We start from the raw sequence: 24,920 nt of genomic DNA on the forward strand, positions 1-24,920 counted from the left end.
TCTGTAATTCCTACAATCTTCGTTCCTACAATCAATATCTATGGAATCGTTTCTTGGACGTAATTATTCGATTATTGTCAATGCATTCAAATTTTCGTACATATAATCAGGCGAAATAATAAACATCTAATTCAAATGTTTAAAAGCCAAAATATTTCATTTTTCAGGCATGGGGCTTAGACTTTCCGAAATTTAAGTGTTAAAGCAGATGAATCGTTTTCCGAAATCAATATTCACATCTGACAATTTAAACCGAGTGTCTCTTTAAAAATATTCAATATATTCAATGGAAAATTCCAAATTCTGTTTTCTTTTACATCGACATTAACAATCAAATATAATTACCATAAAGAGAAACATTTTCCTATCTGTGAAAAAATGAAAGATCACCTTTTGCAAATTAAGGTCACCATCTAGTAGAAAATAGTTTCGAAACCATATGAGAACGTTCTCGAATTTCCCAGGCACGTCGATAAAGAGATTTTCTACGCGAACCATGTGTAGTGTGCACAGTGCTGGCCTCGCGCAGCAACCATGAGAAATATACAAAGCTCATTGCCGGATTCGGAGACATGAATGCGTGGATCGCATACAATATCGGATGAAAAGGGAATGGCCGCTGCGGCACGATCTATCCCCACCAAAAACGCTGAACACCTGAGCGTCCCTGGGAGCAGCTCAGGAGGAACAGTCATTATTGCGCCAGTATAACATTCGCTTCCAGTTCTCTTGAACGAACCATCGAGTTTTCGAGACACCATCCACGAGATCACGATACGGCCGTGCTTACGATCGCCACGTTCCCTCAGTTCGTCGTTACGGAAAGTAAAAACCGCGTGGCCGCCTCGAAACCGTCCCATCATTCGCTGAACGCGCGCGATACGATGAGATTGTTCTCGGCAAATAACGAAAATGTGACGTGAGATTGGCCTTAAGAGAGCCTTGGCAAGAACGTGACACGTTTCGTAGTCGGTCGTTCAGTGTGGCACGCACTCTGCCAAAATGCCAGTGAGAAGGACCAATTTTCACGCGTTCACCAGTGCACTTGTGTCGGTACTGTTCTTGGTTCTGGTGGCGCTTCGCGTCGGCCAGGTAAGTTTGGCAATGTCCAGTCACGAAGTTCTACGTACAATACATTTTGCAACGATTTCTTTTACATTATCAATAAATGAAATGCTTCACGAAATATTCGTAGCTGTTTTTATTGAAGTAATTTTTATTTGCAAAATACTTTTATGTTACGATACATTATTAATCGATAGCCAAAGGAATCTCTCCATAGATGCAAATGTTTGGAGGTAATTTTGTTTAAATCTCAATAATTTTTTACTCCAAGCATATTACGATTGGTTTCTTGGATAGATAAGACCTCAATATCCGATGATTTTAATCAACTGTTATGAATTACGTATTAATTAGACTTTTGTGGACTTTTCTCTCGATGTCCCCATCGAGAAGTACATTATACCCGCCGGAATGCAGGCTTGATGCAGTTGTGCTGTTACCTGTATCGCTGTCGTTTATTCATCTGTGTATCGGCACGAGTTAAGATCAGCGATACGCAATCATCGTTGGACAAACAGAACCGCGGGAAACTGGTCAAATCGAAATGGAAGATGACTGTTCTTTATCTTGCTGGGATAACGCGAGATACATATAAACGCACGTTCGCCGACGATAAATCGCCACGATCGAGTGCCGAGTCTCCAGCTGACTCATTCATCTCGCGCAAATACACTCCCGTCGCTTCCAAATCGGTGTCACTGACGTTCAACCGTTAAACAAATTAGAAAAATGTACAATAAACTGCAGTCATAAATCTCATTAGGAGAATTAGGAAAAACCACAAGGATCCACAAGGACTGAACGGTACTCGAAAGTATTGCGAAACCGTTCATGAAAAAAAGCAGATCGTTTAGGCATTCGCGTGCTCACCACGCAATACGATATGATACAGTAATCTATCGGGAAGTAGATACGCTAACGGCCGCAAACGTTGCCTTTCCACATTGTTTCGGTAAGAACGTTGCGCTCTCTCGCCGAGAAAAATTCAGATAGACCGGCTGGAGCATGGCCAGCTTCGTTGGTTTCTGCGAGAACGCGATACAGGAATGCATGTCCAGCGGGAGGGCTGCATCGTTGGATGGCACGGTTCTCTCTGTCTCGTTCCAGTCGAAATATATTGTACGTCGAAATGCCGCGGATCCTCTGGATCTGCCTATGGCCAGCAAGAATGCGGGCTACCACGAACGCGGCCACGCGTGTGCGTGTATCGATGGGACGGGCATCGAATGCGTGAATTGCACAATTACGTGTGCTGGATAAAAGAACGAACAAACGAACGGTGTGTATTTATGCGTGAATTGAATGGGAGATATAGAAACGTGTTTAAAGCTCGTACCAATGGAATGTAAATACTGGGTGAATATGAAAAACATTAGCATTATTCATCTCTTCTCCTAAGAAAATGATTCTTTTTAGAGCTACCTTGATATAAAGGAAATCTTAAGCTATTCATAAGCGAACTTTCCATTATGGATAATGCAAAAGCGTAAGTTGCTTCTACAAGAAATATCATAATCTCTGGGTGACTAGATATTTGTCTGGACTGGTTCATAACGCGTACATAACGCCCGATGCAACGAACACCCGGTATGTATCGTGCAAACACGTACCGTTTAAGTGGGCAGTGAGAAACAATGATGCACACAGCCGCTTGGCCGTATACCACTCCTCGCGGACCGAACTTTTACTTAATTAAAAAATCTATTTAACAGGAAACTGGCCTTGCCTCATACGGGGTTATCTACTACGTAAATCGTAGATACAACTTGGCTTTGGTTCGAATCCCGCGCGTATAAATAGACCTTACTCTCGGGACCCTCTCCATGAATCGAACGTCGTCTTTTTACGTACGCACAATTACGTTCGTGTCAGCGACGAGAAAACGCATCGGAGGGATACACAGCGAATGTTATCGAAATCGGCGATATGTTTTGGAAAACTTCGCCACACAAGAGATTCGAAAGCAAGTTGCGCAAGCTCGCAGGGAATTTTAATGACGTTCGCCGGCTGCCGAGCTGAGCATCAGCGAATTAATTGCAAACGCTTGTACCGAACTTGCCAAGAATTTTAAAGTTCTTCTCATTTCTCTGCGATGCTTGTCAATCGAGGGCATTACTGATCATTCGTAATAGTAGGTAACCTTATTAAAGCGTACGGCCTCGCGTTGATCAATTTACACAACACCGCTTTATTAATATTTATGAGTCACCCTACCATATCACTGCAATATAGAACGTACGGGCTCGATCTGTGACACGCCGAGGTGACAAGTTTGGGTTCGTTGAGCAATTATTTTGCGCCAGTTTCGCTATGCTCCTTGCGCGTGTATGCGCGATCGCGAATCGTACGCTACCGTCTCGAAGAATAGAACGCAATAAACGAGGATAATCGTAAACTCGCGCTAACGTTGCTTAATAATTCCACACTTTATTCAACAGATATTTTAACGCGCGTCATCCAATTCCAGCTATGGCAACATACCTTATGGAATAATTCTTGTATGGTCGAATTATGATCCGATTACGAGAATTTCCGGATCTAAAAACACTGTGAATACTAAGCTTACTGTTTAATTTTATTAACTTGCAAATATCAGCAAAATTTCAGATTTTTGTTTTTATTAAAATCGTGCAGGTGCTTTTAGTAAAATTAACGCTAATTTTCATTGCGGTGGAATGAACATGAAAGCACCTGCATACTGGCAGAAATTGCAAAACCTGGGTTATGTCAGAAATTTTTATGAGATAAAAATATAAATAAATTTTTTTCCTGCATGGTACAATAAAATATACATTAAAGCTTAACATGTAGTTTTCGCGAACAAATATCTTTTTCTACTCACTTATATAGTATCTACTCTTTTCATGGCTCAGAGTAACAGATGTGTGTCACTACTGGTATGACTACATACGGTAGAAAAAGAGAGCGCGATCCTCTTAGTTAAATATTCGATCACGTCGAAATGACGCAACGCAAACTAGACATCGTCGCGTCGAAAGAAAAATCCATTCCTTCATCCTTGCACTCATCCGTGTACGCGACATACCATTGCGCGTCCTCGAGAGCGACAGTCTCGCACAGAAAATCTTATGCTTCTCATATACCTATCTTATTTCTCAACGAGCGGAGGAATTCTCACTTTCCGCGAGAATTCCACGGGGCGCTATGTGAAATCCGCGATCACGCATGTACACTCAGCATCGTTCCTTCTGTGGCAATCGACAGAATTTAAAGCGTGACGGCATCTCTCGCGTTTATTCCACCTTTGTAATCCTCTTACGTCGGACATTTCTCGTCGAGCAGACAACCGTGCGGGTTCGTAAATTCAGCCGTTTATAAGTCCACAAACTGTGATCGAAAATCACAGTCGGATCACAACTACAATGCTCCAACGATGACATTCTATCCATTTTTGATACGTTGGACTTCGTCTAAGACCTTAGGCTTAAGGATTATATTTTCGTATCGGTTTCGTACTGCGTCTCCTTTTGAAATGAAGCTTAAAAGCTAAATCAAACCGACGGATTCGTAACTATGATAGTATGTGAATGCATAGATGTAACAGTAAATACGTAGACATGTTATTGAAAATAATATTCTAATCGGTTAGCTTGATCATGCTGGTTACAAGAGCAGTTTGACGAATTAGAATATCAAATCTTAACTAGATGCAATAATATCGGAATGGTTTCTTCAGAAATGTTCCATGGTTCACCGAAAGCATGATGCAACGCACAATTAATTCTTACATGGTACATATTACTTATGGTCGATCAATCGACAAGATTTTCAACGAATTCGTGCTCTTACTTGGATCTCTTTGAACGAATTCGCTGGTTGGGTAGGAGGATGGGTAAAGAACGAGCAAATGTTGTTGAAGGATTTTTTTCGTTTTGCTGCAGTGTAAGTGCGCCGCCATATACAGAATCTTGTACAAAAACGGACAGAACCTCTGTTGTTGCATACTTTTCCTCTCATTGGCGTGTCCATTTTGGGAGAACGAGTACAGACCAGATAGCGTCTCTGCCTACGCCACAGGGGCGGCCTACGTTCGGCCGCGATAATATGTCTTTCGTTTGAGATTGCGAAAGGTACGAGAACGGGTACGAGAGGGTTACGAGCGCCGGGAGAATATCGACGATCCACCCAACGCACGGCTGGCTATAACTACTCGTAGCTGGTATATCATACGTTATATCTACATCGAAGATCAAACACGTATACACGACCGGCGACACGGAAGCATAACGCGTATTGTTCGATTTTAGACGACAGAAACATGTTCCAACGTTGCATATAAAATACTTTCTTTATTATGATAACAGTGAGATATCTATGGAGATTGGAGATTTTGTAACTAGGATATTTGTCGATCCTCCTGGTTGATTATATGACACGGTTCTTTGTTAAGTTTGACTTATTGAGATAGGTTTATATGAATTTAGTTCAGGAATAACTAAGGGGAAGTTCTATGTGTTTGGAATAAGTGTAATTGTAATTCTAATTGTCAGATGTTCAACTAGCTGTGAAAAAAGCATGTTTGGAATTTGGAAGAATTTGAATTATTGAAGAATGACGATGTGATAATAAGTTGTTCTACACGACTGACAATAAGTGTGACCGAAGTGAGAATGACGATAATAAGATTTCAAATTTTTGAACAATTATGTCAAATGTTATTAGTATAGAGATATGGACCATGTTATAGAATTTTTGTTGAATCATTTCATTTTCTCATAACTGATTGACTACAAACAAGTACAAAGTAGTTACAGATTCTTATAAATTATTCAGAATTACTACTTTGCTAAATTTTGTTCAAATTAATGAGGATCACATCTGAAGTAGAATTAATGTTCGAATTAGTCAAATCAAATATGTATCACCTACAACACACTCTGATTACCCAAATCCAGTTGAAGAAATGAAATTTGTACAATCTTGATTAATTACGCTATTACGTTTTAAAAAATGTTGTGGCACTCAGGTAGCTGGACCAAATATGGCCGAACAGTTTATAACCATCATGCCAGTCTGCTCTTTTTCTCTGGCATCACTGCACTTTCGAACAGACTGGTACGAAGTTCTTTTACATAGGAATGCAGATGTTCGAGGCTATGGAAAGATACAGCGTTAACGCTGCGAGGCGTCGTTTTTTCATCGATTTGCATTGGTAAATTCTAGAATGATCTGGCCGCTGGGAATCACGCATCGTTTCAGCGTTACGAGCTGCGCTGTGTATCAGAGCGAACGGAAACGGTGCTAATGATGACGCGTTCCAGCCACGGCGTGCATACTATGCATCGTACTACGTACAATACGCGATTTCACCGCTATTCCCGGCTTCATTATTTTCCCGCCTATCGAGATATTACTAAACGGCAATGAAAGTGAATATGTTTAAACAATGCTGTCGCTTATAATTCTTCATATATCATTTAATGCGTATAATGCGCGAAATTCATTTATTGATGAATCATCGCGATGAAAATTATGATCGTGAAAAGATAATATGGAGTGCCATGAACATATCTTTTTTTTGCACATTTAAATTTCCTATCAATATATGTAAATTCAAAGTCCAATGATAACCGGTGTGTTATGGATTTATCTTTATTAGAAATTAAGAGACATTACCAGTGTAATTTTCTGAGCGACGTAATTTCTGAAGTAAATAAATCTCGAGACTATTGTTCTCCAAGTTTGATCAGTTCAGACGAAATGCAAGTGCTCTTTTTCCCAAAAACACGCGCATGAAATAATACATGATATCCATATTTATTTAGAGACTATGGGTTTCTAAACTTTTATAACTATGTACCACAGTACTGTGTTACTAAATTTTATCTACAATTTTCTCAAATTAAGTATATCGTCACTTGCACCATCTTCTCCTGATATTATCATTTCATTAGAACAAAGATTTGTAGATTTTTAACAAGGTGTGCACCATATCTTTTGTTATTCTTCTTGGGTGGCAAAGCCCAAGACAAAGGAGCTTCGAGCTCTGAATATTCTCGGCTATGCCGCAATTAATTCTTTCTTCATCCTCATTCTCGTTTTCTTAATGCCAGCGATGCTGACAAATAAGCACCGCACCGAGTATTCGTCTTCCTCCTACGCCGCAAGGCCAGCAAAGCGTTAATACCTTGTTAAAATATTTCTCGGGAAGCGTCGTAATTAAAGGCGATCCACCTAGTCACACCTTCTATCACCATCGTGCAAATCGTTGGACAAACACGAGGAAATAGTCGCGTAATTAATGTCTCGACTGCTGAATAGATAACGATATCATTCCAAATATGAGGAACTGCAATCGTAAACGAAGTAAATACCAGAAGCAAAAGCTTCAAACAGATACAAGAAAACGCATTTTTCTTAATTTGATAAGTTATATTATTTGTTACTTAAAAACTATGAACTTTTAGCGTTTATCACATTCAGAAATTTCAAGGAAGTATAAATAAAGTGTATTGGATTGGGTAAATTTATTTATTTGTATTTTACACTTCCATCTCTTTCAATTACGGTGTAATTAGCATTTATCATAGCGGTACTCTTAAAAGCTCGAATAAATTAATAAATCGTTTGCCATTCCAACTTCTCAATTACCAAACAACTTTAACGGCATCCAGCAACTTTTACCATTTTCTAATACTGACTTTCTTGTAACAGGACTAGTAGCTATTTCTTCGTCATTTTATATAGCGAAAAAAATGCAAGATCGTTAAATTCTCCTATGAAAAACCGCGTATTTAATATTACCACTGTCGGTGGAGGAGACTCGCTCGTTTCCAACCGGAGGAACACTGCCACAAAAGTTTGATTCTCTTGGTTCGTGGTTTCACCGGTGCTTCCTCGACTTCCAGATAGGATTCACGGACGCTTACATCTTTACGACAATGCCATTTCGTACGCGGCGAGATGTGTTGCCAGCGAACGGGCTGTGCACGTACACGTCGAACACAAAAGGAACCCGAGGTACTGCACACGAAGCGTGAAGAACGTACCTCTCCGTCGATTTCGTCCTGGCGTCGCCCTCGGGAGAACTACGGATATAAATCACGATCTCCACTGACATGGCTGATTTGCCGACTGCCGTGGGCAAACCTATATGACTGCTCCATGGATCGAACCATGTCAAGTGTTTAAACTACCTATGGGCTCCGGTCCACGGAACCCAACGTGGTACCAGGGGGAGAAAAGGGATACGGAGGAAGAAGAAAGGCGAACATACAGAGCGTTTCAGAGGAGGAATTGTAAAGTTTTGGAGGATATAATACGAATAATGATGCATAATTCATAGGCGGTAGATATCGTGAAAACGTCTATTTGAAAGATTATACGACTGAAAATCAGAGAAAAGGGATACGGATTAAGAGAAAAGATGAACGTAGAGAGTATTTGAGAAAAGGAGTTGTAAACTTTTGAAAGATACGAATAGTAATGATCCTCAATCTATAATTATCGAATAGATATCATAGAAATGTTTATTAGAAGATTATACGATTCCTCGTATCAACTGGTTTCTGCGAGTAATATAAACGTATCTGTTAGATATGCGAAGGAAGTGTGAAAAATCAAATGCATCGTAACTGACTAAAACGCGCATTGTCTTACAGGTCATTTATATTAGTATAAACAGCCAACTTTTATACGCATGTTTGCCATGATCACCCTTGTTTAATCACAGATAGTGCAATTTTCATTTCAGTGACAATCATGTTAGCTTTGAAGCAACCTGTAAAACCACGAATCGTACCCCTCGAATTCCCCCGGTTCTACCATTCGACTCGAAATCGAATTCACCTGGGCTCTGAATTCTTCATCGTTTTCTGGGAAACGAGGTAGAACGGCCCAGACTGCCGCATGAAATCGCGTCGCTGTTTTACTTCCTTCTTCATCAAACTTCTTGCTGTTCTCTTTCTCCTGTTCGACGCCATTATCCATCGGTTAACTCATCGGTTTATGAGTCGTCGTTCCGAAGCACAATCGTCGGAAACGTATCGCTACGTCGGATCTCCCGTAAATTCGGTGTCCCATCGAGTTTCGATACCTTCTTTATTTCGTACTTCCTTTCATGTGGCGTCACCCTTTGCAATCGAATCGTTCGTTGGATACCGTAAAATACGTCAGTATTCGCCACATACGGAATCGTTGTTCTACTGGAACAATAAACCCGCGCCGTGTGTTGCCGTTCGCAAACGTAATGATACCGTTTCGCGAAAGATAAACGGCACAGTTAAGAAAATAGTATCGGAGCAGTGATATCACTCCGTCCCGTTGTCATACACACTCATTATCCGTGTCGTGCGAAATTATTGAAACGTGTTCATCCAGCTTTGTACGCTTGTTCCTTCGAATGTTTGGGTACTGTCCTCATCTGCAATATAGTAATTTGATTATGTTGTAGTAGAAAATTCTATGCGTCAAAAAGATATCCATGAAATTGATGAAACGTATTCTCTTCTATGCTTGGTAATTTTAAATGAAAATTCATGAAAGTAGATTTTTGATAATTAGATGTGGATGTTTACGTGTATTTATTACAGGTTTATGGAAAAATGTACAGTGACATATTAAATACAGTGATTGGAAGAAGTAATTCAGAATGAAATGTGGAATTTGCTAAAGATATGCTTCACTGCATAATGAGGATACGTGCAAATATTTCTTGTAATCACTTCATAGAAGAATATATAAAATACTTGTTATAGCATTTGGTAGATAAAATAGATCTCAATCTTCCTTTAATATGGGTGAACGTATGAATTTACATACACATTTGCAATCTCGTGTTCATAGTTAATTAAATTATTCAGTATACTTCTATACATTTCGAAAGATATCGTAAAATCGAAGCTTTTAAAACATGTTCTTGTGAAGTATACCTAAAAACTAAAGGACGGTCGTTTAGAAGTAAACTAGTTAATTTATAAATAAAAAACAAAATAAATATAACAACTCGAAATTGAGTAGTTAAAGAAATAGTGCATTTAACTTCTTAAGAACAATTTCAAAAGATTTATGTTTGGAAGTCAAGGCTTTCGAAGCCACGGGAGCATCGATTTCGCCACGACACGATAGCTGGACCAGTGACCTCAACCGGTCATAAAATCCAGCGTAGTTTTGCCTTTTTGCTTTTAAATTTCGTCGCTTTCACTTTTCGCCATACTTTTCCATCTGGCCACTGGCTGCGACTCTATCTTGCTCTTCGACGAACCCTTTCGTTCATAATGTTTCTCTCTCGAGACGACGAGAAACGCTCGATCCCGTTTATTAATCGGAATGTGGCTCTGAGAGAAACGTCCAAGGCAGCACGCAATTCATATTCAGATTTAAAGTTGCAAACACGCCAACGAAGTTGTAGAAAAAATATTTTATAATTATGATCAAGTATAAATAACATCTTTTTTAAATTATTTCTTTTATTCTGACTATGTTATATTGCATATTTGAATAATTTGATTTGAAATGAATATAAAATTAATGATAATAGATAAGAATCTAGCAATTTCTAGCCATTTTAGATTCTGATAAGAGAACTGGAACTAATTGCAACGATATCATGATATTCTAATAATTTAATCGGCATGATGAGTGGCTAGCGACAGAGTAGCAGAAGTTGCACGTGAAGATGAAATATGTATTAATTGCTATGCTTTTATTGCGCTTGCACGAACTGCTTAAACTCGATGTAGAATTAATCACAACGAAAGAGAGGCTCCCTTTCTTGGAATTCCGATAGAAGCTGTGGAAACATACGTTATTTTCATTTCAGTGGTTTTATATTCGACGCAGTCTTAACGGCGCGACATCGGAAAGTATCCGATTTTCTTTACCCAGACACAAAAAGATGATTCTCTCTCAATCTGTCTAATGAGTTATCGTTGAAGATTAAGCAACTATACAGTCAGCTGCGATAAACGATCCGCCGTTGATACAACAATTTATTAATAAGCATACCTGGGTCCGAGCGTAAGTCTACGAAATTTGCAATCGTGTCAGAGATTAATTAAAACCGCGTAGAAAAGGCTGTCGAGGTACCGAGGTTCTCTGGGCTCTATTCGCCATGTATCGTTCATTTTAATTTCTTCCATGTGTGCCCGCGATTATTAAAGAAGAGCTGCTTGCTCTACGAGAAATTACATCGACCGCCGCCGCTGTAAGATTTATTGATTGCACCGTACGTACGTTCCTCATTCAGGTTTTAACAGTTCAATTAAAAACAGCGATAACTGGACTACGATATTAACATCGATCTCATCGATTAAACGCCATATGATTATACAGAATTTGTATTTCGTGTGATACTTCATCGTTCAAAAGTACTCGGACACTTGCTTCTTTATATTATAATAACTTTGCATAATAGCATACTATGTCACTATCGAACTGATTTTTAAATATACTATACGCAATAATTAAATTGACGTTTGTAATTTTTAAAATTGTTGGAAATATTTTAGTACCTCACGAGCTTATTGTTCTTAGATATTTTAATTTGTGAATTATGATCTACATGAAGAAAAATTTCCTAGTTAGATGAAAAGACTTCTGACGTTAATGCAAGGGATATTATAAAATATAATATTAAATACATGCAGATATATACAGATCTATACAGACATACATTAAATAGCAAAATATAGTATTTCTATCTTTCAATGGGTAATTTAAATCTACAGTATGTTAGTAAACGCAGCTTCTGATTATTAATTCATCATTAACTTATATTCACTTCCAATTTCAAAATTCATTTTGATTAAATTCACCATCTTATTTTGCCATATACATTTGAGTATTCTTTCTTCCTACAAATCTGCTGTATAAACGATCTCGTAGTATATGCGTATACATATACTATATAGTATACATATATACTAGTATACTATATAGTATACATATACTATACATGTATTAAACTGGCGCCATAGTTCCTTTGTTCGCTTCACGATAAAAAATCATTATGGTAAAAATTCACTGAGATAGGTAACATCGTAGATGCTGTAGGGAACAGCATCGGCATCCACCCGTTCAAACACCTTAACATTATTGAAACTTATCGTTTATCTATTTATCGACGCAGGTGGTGAAGGTAATAAGCATCGTTGCTCTCGCGCCACGCGCGTTTCGTATAATCGTAATAATTTCACGCAATTCACTTTCGCCATTCAATAACACGCATGCAGAAAGCGTATAGTATACACCCATACACTGACCATTAGCCAACACCGACGTATAATACCACACATATGTATACATAAATGCGTTCGCGCGATCTCTTGCGGTTATTAAACCTACGATACGCGGACATACGTGTGAATGTATTCATGACCGTGCGTGTGCATTTCTATTAGTCCGTAATATATACGATAAGAAACAAACTCGTTGCGAATCTCATCTCCGCGTTATTTGCACAAGGCGTAATCGGTTACTTTTCAGAAAGAAAGCGGATTCCTTGACGCGAAGATTTACGTAACTTAAGACGACAGAATCGATCGCTTGAAACACAATGACGCACGACAAAAGAGTAAAATAACGGAATACCATTAGCCACTATACAAATTTAACGTCTAACGTTTCATGGTACATTATACAAATTTCATAAAAACGTGACCGATATCCTATACGTATTGTCGAGAACGAAGGGGTGAAATCAATATTTTCCATCGTTAAAATTGCAAGTGGTAATAATACAAGGATCATGTAGACATCGTTCGGTTTCAACAGAGCAAGCTTTATGGGCTGTTTTTCTGCCACGAGGAAACTGATTAGAGGAACGCTTATTGAAACGATTGTATCGTTCCTAACTACCAATGCAACCGATCATGTTGGCTATAAAAGTACATATATGTTTCTCTATCGAATTAAGTCGATATCCATCGGCAGTGAGCGTGTTCAAATTTACAAGGTCTAACGAAGGTAACTCAATATATTACGCGCGTACACCACGTTCCTTTCATCGTTCCACTAATTGCGTTGAGTGCATCAAATATGCTTTCACTTGATGTTTTAGAAGAAAATCACGGAGGCTCTCTGAGCGCATTGTCTCGTGAACGACGCGAAACATAATAGAACGGAATGCGGGAGCTCTCCCGCGAGTCGAACGCTCGCTCGTACACAGAGCGGAATCTTCTGCGGATCGCACACTTTCACGTGTCTCGGCTTTTCTTTCGAACCGTTTCTACCATGCGTAAATTTAACAGACAGCGTGCCAGGGCCCGGTGCACACTCTGCTTTCACTTACACGCTTTCGGGTTTCGAGAGGATCGCGCTCCCGTAAAAGTGGGAGGAGATGACGCGCCCGCTCGATCAGATATCGCGAAACTTAAATTTACAATTACTTCCGACGATGGTTAATCTGATAATTTCCGAGTCGAATTATTGAACGGACGAGAGCGAGTTTCATCTCTTACAAAGTGCGTTGTAGCTTTTGCGAGGCTTCTCCCAGTCCTTAAATATTGCAAACAATTAAGCCAATCGTGGCCATTGAGGCCTTTTTATGGGATATACATGGGATTCGGATTTTAATTCATCGTTTTCAACGAAGACTGCGTTGGGTTATGACGTTTCTTTTTGTAAAATGGGGATAATTTGGAAAATAGTATGGGCAAATGTTCAACATTTAAAATACTATTAGTATATAATACAGCGATGCTACTTTTATTTTAAATAATCGTATAGTTTATAGCTGGCTTGTCTAGTAGTTCAAGTTAGTTACAAGATAATTTTAACAACATACGTGTGAGCATTTACGATAAGATGGATAATATTGTACATAGCTTTCTACATTTCAGACTTCATTCGATAATTTCACAATCACGGTATCCAAACCTAAGTTTTGAACCCAATAAGTTCGTAATTCTCATAAACCGAATTTACCTTGAACAATATACCATATATTTTGAAAGAAACTGTACGACAAATATGTCTGTTCTCTTCGACCAATCAATCAAAACTACATCTGATGTTGACTCACGACAAAGAGGCTATAAAACCAATGTATACATATATATACAATATACATATATATATATTATATTTATATATATGTATATTATTATATATATACATGTACATATATATATAATATACATATATATATATTGTATTTATATATATATATATATATATATATATATATATATATATATATATATATATATATATATATATATGTCGAATTGTCGTTTGGATTTCGAGCGCGAGACGATTCTTCGTTAGCATTTGCCATCATGATGTTCAATAAAGGTTGTATTTACATAAAATTATATTTCTTTACAAAGTTAGTTTATCGGTTAACTAAGATATCAAACAATAAGTAAACAAATGCTTTAAATAATATTCTTGGGTTCTGTAACTAATCCACGGTCAACGGGAAACTTTCTGTACGTTTTAATATATTTTTGATAGCACACTGACACGTTCACTCTGGCACAGGGTTTCTCTAAGACTGACTCCAAGACGATGACAGTAAACTCTCCAAGGAGATTGCAAAATAAAAGACAGATACAGTTACATATATCAAATACATATCGATCGGGAATATCAACAAATTCCCAAGCGCCGTAACTAGGCAGTTCCACATAAACCAGCATTGCTCCTGATCAAGACTTGATTGTTTATACAGCGTATCCCTTAACACTGGAACCTCCTTTGTAAAACATTTCGTTCATCCCGTGACCGTGGCTACGTTCGGCGACCAGTTATGTCACCCCGAGCCCAAGTATTGAGAAATCTTCCAAAAGAAAGGCTCGATGTCTCTGCATCTCCGACATATATATATATATGTATATTATTATATGTGTATATATATATATTTACTGATGGCGAATGCTTCTTTATCGATGAGAAGGAAATCGAAGTTTTACCGAGTCCCCCTCTTAGAAATTTCTTCGAGGATCTTCCTTCTCGGAAGTCATTTGTTTGTTCGCGTACCGTTCGACATAACCGTTTTCCCTGAATGCTTCCGTGTAAACGGTCATTATTAAACAATGTGTGTGTTAAACAATGTGCCGTTAAACGTCCAGGCATAAAACTTGCCAAACGATCGGATCGCAAATTGTACGACGAAATGGTGAGTGCCATTTCTGGCGAAAATGCCGCTGGCTTGGGTTTCGGTGGACGCGAAAAAAAGGAGAAAAGGAAAAGAACAGGAAGAAAGGGAAAAAGAAAAGAAAGAAAGGAAGGAGAGAAAATCGACGACACAGACGGTTAGACGAAAGAACCTGAAGAAGGCAGGGTCAATAACATACGTTTCGGCTGTCTCCTTCTTCCCTTTTCCTCGCAAGATAATTCGTGAGCTGGCTCGAGCCCTCTGGCCAAAGAATGCGCTTTCTACGTTGCATGTATGCAGCGTACGTGCAAGCAGTTCGCATTGACAAACGCCTTAGAGCTCTGCCTGTAATAATCGTAAAGAAAAAGAACAAAAAGGAACGATACATCTGATAACGTCGTAATTGTTATATTAATGTCTGGTAGTCTGCTTTGTACGTAATTTTATCGTTCGAAGGTGTTGCATGATCGCCACGTTACCTTCAGGGACGTATTTCTTCGTAATGATATAATTTGTGTTTCGAACACGGCCCAACTGTATATTAATCGGAAGTATGTGTTTTTCTGGTTTAATCGAGCATGTAAATAAAGAATCATTTGGAATCATAGCTATAAACTTAAGCAGTTAGGGAAAGATTCTTAACAGACACTTCAGAGATACCACGGATTTTCTTTTTAAGTGAAATCAACTCGTGAGATCGCTCTTTATTTACGAAAAAGGTGTTCGAATTCTCTACTAATTAATTCAGCGCTCTATAAAAATAAACTTTCACGATGCATTTCTCATTATTGTTCTTGTTGTGCTGTCGATGGTACAGACAAAATTAATTAATAACCAGTTCATTAAAATCACGACTCTACTTTCGACACACTGATATTTTAAGGCATTATATGCATATTTTACCACGCTAATATGTACCTCCTTTTTTGTATAAGTTCTCAATCGTGCAAATTTGAGACGCTCTATACTTTCGAACGTTTAAAGAATGCAGGCGATGAGTGGTGAGAAACTGATATATTTCCTTTTCAAGTTCAGGTTCCTGTGCGTTGGCGAACATATTGAGGGACAGAGAGCGTTTTCAAGAAAAAACAATGGTACATCGAACGTGAAAGAAGGTCGGGAGGCATGTAAACAATTACTGCAAGTTGTTTCTTAAAACTTGCTTCCTCAGGAAGACCGGTGGCATTGTAAGCGCCTGTAGTATATTACAGTTTGCGAGTGTGACACAGCAGCATTGTTCCACGGAGACGTGACTTCCTCGTATTTTTCAATTACTCGGCCGCACCACGTGCTGTTCCGCGCACGTTTAGTATTTTTCCAGAGCTTCGTTATAACTTTCCGCTTGGAAGACTTCTCAGTGAATCAAAAAAGATCATCACTGTTCTATGTACGGTATTTATTTCTACGAACGAACGACAGTTTTATAGCGATCATACTTTTCAGAACGGAAGGACTCCATTTACTGGAATGAAATTTTAATTGGTGCTTGATTAAATGAATTACTGTCAATTGAATCCAATTAATCGTACATTTAATGTTTTTAGTAAAAATAAAAAATCGTAGGTAGTAAAGAGAATCACTGAATTCCTATTATGCGAATTCCAGATACGGTGACTCACAAATATACTTGAACACATTGAACACAATAAAAACCTGTACCTGTACATACATAATGAGACATTGAGAGTAAAAGCGAACCACGATATTCAACAGATTGAGTAATTCATTGTCTAAAATGGATGTGAGCAGAAAATATTCACTGCAGTAACTGTTTTCATTATGCTACCTGCAGAAGGGTTTGATTTGAACAAGCCAAATTATTTCATATTTGTATGATTCATATAGCTTATTGGAATAAAGTTATTAGGAAAAAATGAATGATACATTACGTTAAGAAAGAATACGATTTATAATTAGTCTGCTTTTGCTCTCTCCGCCTCGTTTGATGGTAAATATTCAAATATTTTCGTGAGTCACTGCATATAAACTGTCTATTTTTCGATACAAGTAAGTATCCACTGTGACCAAAAAAGGAAGAGTTTGAAAAGTTTTAAACAACACCCCGACCTATCCTCCAACTACTTCTACGAACTTGGATCGAAATGTGCAATACGTATCTCCTATTCCTCCCGAAGAAACGATAAAAAGAATCGGAAATCCTGATAAACTACGGCCATCCAAAGAGAACAGTAAAACTTTCTTTCGAAACCCCTTTATCTCGAACAAGCAGAAGTTTCACGGTTTAGCAGCGGTGTGTACTCGAAACCCTATACCTATTCACGTATTTAATAAAAGCGATACGGCGAAGCGAAGGTTCGCGTATGTCCGACGTTTCGATAAGTCCGCCAATATATTTCATTCGATTCGGAAAAAATAGTCGCCGCTTCACAGTCGATACTATTCCGCCCTCGTTCCAGCGGCTCGCATACTTGCCCCATGGGTGTGTACTATCGGAATGTGTTGAAACATTGCGGCCACAAGGCGGTCGGATTAAATCTTGATACATTGCCGCTATCCACGCGTAAAATTCGTGCGCGCGCTCTCGTGCACACACACACCTCTATGAAGATGTTGTTACACAGTTTCGCCTATGTAGACGAAGCCGAAAAAATTCATTGATTTATCGACCGGGGTTTTGATTGTCGATAGCGTGCATTCTATCGTAGCGAATTACTAAGTGGCCACTTGCCCGCCACGGTTCCTTGTACATGAATTATTCTATTTCGTGACCGGCCGTCGCGCGTCCGCGCCGGCTAATTGTTGCTTTCCCTGTGGACGAGTAAAATCGCTCGTTAGCGAGTTACATCGATTGTTGATCCGTTCGAACGCCGCTTCCAGCCCGTGTTCCTCGTGTCCCACGCGAAATTCGCCAACAACCCGACACGTTCTAGATGTTATCTAACCAACACGCTAGCTCGGATCGCGTTAACTTTCGTTTATATAAGCAGCCGGTTCCGTGATGTCACCCTCATTTTCTTCTGCCCACTATTCTCGTCTCTCCGCTACCTGGACAAGGCACAGTGCTCAGCAATTGATTGCGTCACTTTAGACATCAAATGGGGAGGGGGGGGGGCGTGTTCCACGGCGTGAGCACACGTTTTTTACGTCTCCAACGCAGGAAGAAAGCTACGCTCGCTACAATGTCGACTTCGATTAACGTCTAGCACGCGACCATAGTTTCGCGTGAATCCACCAGAGGAGATGTATAAAAGATTTCGTGCAATATCAAATGTTGCGTGCATTTACGACCCGCCCAATGATCGTGAATCATAGTAATTACGCACATATCGTGATCCTCCTTAAGATCGTAGAAATTAGAAAAGACCTCTGCGTTTCTTATAACGATGCAATGGTAAAGCCGTATCCTTCATTGGAGCTCGTCTCACATTCGAAGCCTCGAGGACCTCTGGTCTCGTTTCTTCTCCTGCCGGTCTCTCCTTGAAGTATTCGTTAATTGGAGCTACCGTATCGATTACGTAAAGCCTCGGGTCTCAAGCGTATACTCGCAATCAGCCTATAATTAACGCATTCCTTTCTCCAGCAATCACAAGTCTCAAGAAAATGAATTTGCTGTTGTTTGCAATACGACTGGTAAATAGATAAGTAGGCTAAACGTATAACGGATTATAACGAAATAACAAGTCTAAGATCACAGTTAACTTAGCCAAGGTATATTACGAAAATACTAAGGATCCACGAGGATCGTATTAATCAACGGAACTAATCGTTCCGAACGAAAGAAGTTGGCATAAAAAGAAATTCGGAAGGATGTCATTCGTCAGTGTCGAAAGGAAGACAAAGGCGGTCTGAGTTTTGGTATTCTAAGGATAATAGAATATAGATGGCGAACGAGATAGGGATACCATAAGCATGCAGAACTGAGACCGAAAAAGGAGCAATCAGCAAAACGCAAGGACGCGCGTATACGTTACCATGTCGTGTTCTCATAATCGATTAACCGTCCGCGAGAAGGAGGAATCCTTTTCTGTAACCCAACACGTCTCTGATCTTTCTCTCTTTCTCCGCGGAGAGAGGCCACTGAAGCATTTAGGACCGTTGGCCTTGCAACCGCCTACGTTCCAGACCTTTGTCTCGCTTCCAAGAGACTCGATGCTTGTCGCGGTGGCATCTCTTTCGCTCGTCTCTAGTTCGGTTCTATTTTATTGTTGGCGTATATCCGTCTGGCACTTCTGGACATACTTATATGTATACATGTCTACCATATACCGTGGCATGAACGTGGTGAGGCCACATGAAATTGAAAGTTAGCGTGGGTTGATAGCTGCCGCCCAGACCGGTCCAAGTTTACTTGGGCATTAAGTTAGCGATTGGCACGAGAAAATATCACCGATCTTTCGTTATGACTCAAGAGCTTCGATGGGTATGCACGGCCGAGCAAAAACTCGTGAATTTCGATCGTTTTCTATAGGGGTATCCGGTACATAATTCGCCATGGTCACGAGAATTCTTCCCCTTGTCTGATTGTAATTAATTAAATAATTTATAACCACGAGACGAACGGTGGACGCTTGAGGACTGGTATGCGATCTTTAAAGGGCAAGGGGCAATTAACTGAGTATAATTAAAGCTGGCAGACTAATTAGTCTGGTATGTTAATATTAATTGTGTCTTGGTTCATTTTTTCGTATCTTTTTCAACTGCGATTCTTATGATCCAACTGTTGCTATCTCCAGCTGTCGATATATCTGTACTATACGCAAATGTTGGAAAACGAAAGTGGAGAAACGAGCTTTACCAGCGAGTCTTCCTTCAGATTGAAAATCGACCATCTCGATGAGTACATATTTTGATATTCGTTTTCACTGCTTATCTTTGCAACAGAGTAGAGAATATCTTTGTACTGTTATATTCTAGTTGCAAGTGAATCTCTTAGAAACTAAACTAATCAATTACGTTTCTTTTTCTTAATTCATTAAATTCATACATGATAAGTATTCGGCTCTAAAAAAAATCGAAGATTGATTACTATACGCAGAAAACAGTTCTCAATTTGAACACAAATTTGGAAAAATAATATTTGTGATACCATCGTTTTTCTTCACCTTCCAATATATGGAGTCGATTAGTATGATTCCTAGCTGTCCTAGATATCGCTTAGCGTTCATCGAAACAACTACGGTAACAAGCAAACAACTTTAGTAACCATCTACAGTAGTTGAATTCATTACCAAAGTTTCGTTCGATCAGGCTGTTTGCTGTCAAAAGTCAATGTAATTCTTGTTCAATCGCAGGTCACCGGGCAATTATTGGACACGGAGTTTCAACCGACGGTTACAGCAACATGTAAGGCCGGCCACATGACGATACGAGTGAACCTGAATCAAAGTTTCGTGGGAGCTATTCATGCCAGAGATTTTCGGACGCCGCAATGTATGGCGCCCGGAAACGGCTCTACACACGCCACGCTCGCCATTAATCTTCTCGCGCCCAAAGGCTCCCCGGATTATTGTGGCGTTTTGGTAAACAACGTAAGCGATCTTTTCCATTTCTATAATTAAAACTCAAACACATATTGATAGCACTTTTCAATGTGACAAGATCTACTTGCTGAAACAAATGCTTTAAAATCGAAAAGTAAGGTCAGGTAAGACAAATGCTCAATCTATCGCATTTTAAATTCGTTCTTGATCTTCAGATATAACGAAACATTCTGTTTAACTATGCTCACGAAACGATATCACAGAAATATCAGAATAGAACACCGCTTCAACTCTTATTACTTCGGCCGATAACATCAGGAGACTCTATTCGTTTGGTGGAAAACGTCGTCCTTCATTAAACGCACTCGCAACAAATTCCCCTTAATCCCGTTGTAATTCTTGCAGGATACCGAGGAGCGGTCCATTCCTATCGCAGTAAGGATACACAAGACGTTAGAGCTGGCGGACGATAAATTTTACGTGATCACGTGCGGAAAAGCTGGATTCAAAAACGCCAAGTACATATCACAGTTTATTAATATTATCCTGTATCTCGGTGGAATCGCCAGCAATCCACGAGAGTGGATTGCTACACAGAAAGACTTTAATATCCTAACACGATACGATAATTTCTTTGCTCAGGAACGAGACCTCGCTAGTATCTTTGCGTCTTTTGGACGGAGGCCACAAAGTGCAAGAGGCTATTTATGGTCACAACTACACTTTGCGTGCGGAGATCTCGCGACCAGATGGTTCGTACATAGCGTCTCTTACTCCGTTTCACTCCTTACGTTTAATTGGAATTAACGAGCACGCGTAGCGCGTGAACGCGCGGTCGTGTTCACGCGTTCTCATCGATCTTTCTCGTTTGCAGGAATGTACGGAATCAAAGTAAAGTCGTGTTTTGCGTTCAACAAACGAAACAGCAGCGTACAACTGATCGACGATAAAGGGTACGTTTTACATCCACCTCGTTTATCTTCATTTGTTCGTCCTCTAGGACGAATTCATTTATCAAAATCGTTCGTGTACCTATAAAGTTTGTGGAAATCTAATCTATAATAGTTATGTAAAACTGTCGATTACTTTTGTCGAACGGATCAATGATAATTCCAACAGAGTTACATAATCCCGATATGAATTTTACGCGATTCAAGCTGTCACGGCTGCGATCACGATCATAACCGGTTGCGTAACGTTCATTTTCCATGACAAAGGTGTCCCGTAAAGGCTCGGGTCATGACGAAATTCATCTACGATCGAAACACTGGCCTGGCGGATGCGACATTGTTCTCGATGTTCCGGTTCCCTGACAGTCCGCAGGTGCATTTTCAATGTGACATCGCCGTGTGCAGAGGTAAACTGATTCGCTGAATGATTTCCGATTACGGCCTGCTTCGATCTGGGTTACAGCGTGCCGTTCAACTCGGCTCGGCAATTAACATATACCCTCGAAACTTTCTTTGGACATTTAGTAAACGCGTTATTCGAACGGACACCGACAACCATAGTCGTATCGCGTCTAGGTTCGTTCGATTACGCTTTCTACTTTGCAAGAAGAGATTTCAGAACGCCTTCCTCGCGGTGGTCGAGCGAGTGTCGAACGGTAAATAATGCGTCGTAATAGATAACAGGTGAAACGTAAAACGGTTTATCTTCTTTTCCACCAGGAAGCTGCGGTATCCCCGTTTGCGAAGGCGATAACGAGGAAGATATAAAGGGAGCGTCCTTAATTAATGGACAAAGCGTGAGCGGCGAGGAAGGAGTGCTCCTAGCTGGCACGAGCGTGTTCGTTCTTGACCCTGGTCAAACACCATGTAAATATCGCACCATACTTTTCATACTATACCATCGCTTCCTGCTTACTCCGTGGATAACACTGCGTGATTATACTTATACCTTCTACTTCAACTCCTACCTCCGGAGTTGAATTAATTAACCACCATGCAGCAGTTTCTCCATTTCGATGAAATTCTCTGTTCTTAATTTTCCACAGGAGAGGTTTCTTATAGTTGTTAACGCGGTACTTGTTTCATAGCCGTTCAGACATTGTACGAGGATGGCAGCGTTCACCCGTTATGGCTGCTGTGGCTGGCAGTAGCTCTTGGCATTCTGTTCCTCATCATGCTGATAATCAATATATTCCTCTGCTCCGCGATGACCTGCAGCTGCACCAGGACGGACATTATCGAGAAAGAGCCATCGATTATCGAGGACTACGATCCGTATCGTAGCTGGCATGGCTCCCAATACGGCTCGAGGTTCGATTTTATTTCTCATTGGAACAACGTTTCAGATCATAAGAACACGAAGACGAAAGATTCCTTGAAATTCCACGGAACTTGTAATTACCCCGAAGGCGAAAGAGATTCTCTTTTAGTGCGGAGTGTAATTGAGATGTTTAGAAAAGGAGGATTCGAGGAATTTGCGTGCTTCGAATTGATTGAAACACGGTAGTGAATTCTTTGCATCGATTGCTAGCTTGTTGAAGCGAAATAATGAATATTGCTCGCGTGAGCTAAACGAGTATATGAAATGCATAGCGAAGAAAAAATACTTCTTTCTTTTCAAACATGTTTTAGTCAATTTAGCATTGCTTGTGAAACTTGATGCTACATCGTACGTCATATTTAAAAAATACTATGGCCTTTAATTATTGCTTTTGTATTCAAAATGACTAATCGTCTACGTGTTTGATCTATCAACGTATTGTCATCGAGATTATTTTTAGCAACGATCGAACACTCGACTGAATCATTGTCTGTGTTTAGGTACTCCTTAAACGGGAAGCAAGGATATGCTTCCGGAGGATCGACGATGAATTCAACCAGGTCGATATCGACGAACAGCGATCACTACGCCATAGTCCATTCAAGGCCAGGGAGCAGATATTCCGGACCAGGTCAGAAGCATCATCACCATCACAGAGGGCCGCCGTCGAACATCGGCTCGCACTATTCTGGAAAATAATATTCATCAAATTAACATATATAACGAAAAAAGAAAAGATGTATAAAACAAACTATCATTTTGATTAATGTTTCGAACATAATTGAAGCTCTTTTATAACAACGCAACCACGCGTAACGGGTATCTAGAATCGATAGAGTCATTGCTCACACTGTTCAAAGACAAACTACACGAATATCGAGATAATAGACAATGGTTGATCCTTGACTCGAAACAAAAGCATACAGACGCGTTGCAATAATATGCTTGATTATATTCTTAACAAAGAACAGTAATGAACACTTACACTGTTTGGGAATTCTTTTCGCGTTAAGGATTGACTTACGTATAGCTTGATACGTCCTCAATAGTTACTACTAATATATGATACACTTAGTTCGCAATTCCTGCCTTCAAAGAGTATTTTTGTATTAATATTCAGCTATTGTCTGACTCGTACTTCGGTTTTCTCAAAAAGGCAGGAAACTTGAGAAAGATCAAATATTAATTTGTACGCGGATTCTACAATGAAATAACACGTTTCATTCGTAGATATATGGCAATCCGTTCCATTTACTTTTAGTATCTCTGTATGAGAGAAGGTTCTTCAACTAGATCGTATATGTATCATATGATAGTCATAAATATAGGTACTTAGCATTCTTTTTTTACTATGTTGCGTAATACCTACTTAATTAAGATGGAATTAGACGAACGCTTTTGTACATAAATTCATTAATCAGAAACATCATCCTTTGTCTTAGCGACGCGTAGGAACGTTCTTTCGTGCGCATGTATGGTTCTCGCACCGTCCAACTAGAGGTATTATCATCACGAACAAAATTTGTATTTTGTATAAAGAAAAGAAAAAAAATCTACGAATTCTAAAAAATAGTTGGAACAAAGAATGTAGTAACTTGAAAATTAATCTGTCGCGGATAACAGAATAAATTTTACATTTTGTACAAAGAAAGAAGCAAGAAAATCTACGAATTTTAGACAATGGAACAAGAAATAGACTTAGAGTGTTACTCCGTTTTTTCGTTGACACGAATTTTTGTTGTTACAGCTCAATGAAATATTCCATGTTCAACGAGTTACAAGTATATGCCTTTTTAAATACAGTAAAAATGTAGAAAAAGTTTCTGGAAACGTTTATTCTACCTGGACCCAATTTTCGAACGATGTTAAAATTTATTCCACGAACAAGATTTCGTTTTCATGGAGAGTAACGTTTCGAATTCAATGGATGCATAAGTATGATAAATTTCTTTTCTATCAAGCAAACGATGCACAAGTGAATGAACGCAGGAGTGAAACGTGGATCGCGTGACTTACCTACTTTATGAAGAAAATCAAACGTTTTGAAATATTATGGATGCAGTTATTCTGTAATTAAATCTGTA

General features: G+C 39.3%; 1 protein-coding gene across 1 annotated transcript; it reads left to right on the forward strand.

Moving 5' to 3' along the window:
- The first annotated feature begins 681 nt into the window (after positions 1-681).
- On the forward strand, positions 682-24,655 carry LOC100645460. The gene is made up of 9 exons (XM_003399428.4): positions 682-1,092; positions 20,377-20,613; positions 20,971-21,083; positions 21,208-21,317; positions 21,440-21,518; positions 21,783-21,922; positions 22,236-22,382; positions 22,604-22,826; positions 23,337-24,655. The coding sequence occupies exons 1-9, from the start codon at positions 1,003-1,005 to the stop codon at positions 23,533-23,535; spliced, it is 1,338 nt and encodes a 445-aa protein (XP_003399476.1). The 5' UTR covers positions 682-1,002; the 3' UTR covers positions 23,536-24,655.
- The last annotated feature ends 265 nt before the right edge of the window (positions 24,656-24,920 follow it).

Source organism: Bombus terrestris, chromosome 12, assembly GCF_910591885.1.
Source record: "Bombus terrestris chromosome 12, iyBomTerr1.2, whole genome shotgun sequence".
Lineage (NCBI taxonomy): Eukaryota > Metazoa > Arthropoda > Insecta > Hymenoptera > Apidae > Bombus > Bombus terrestris.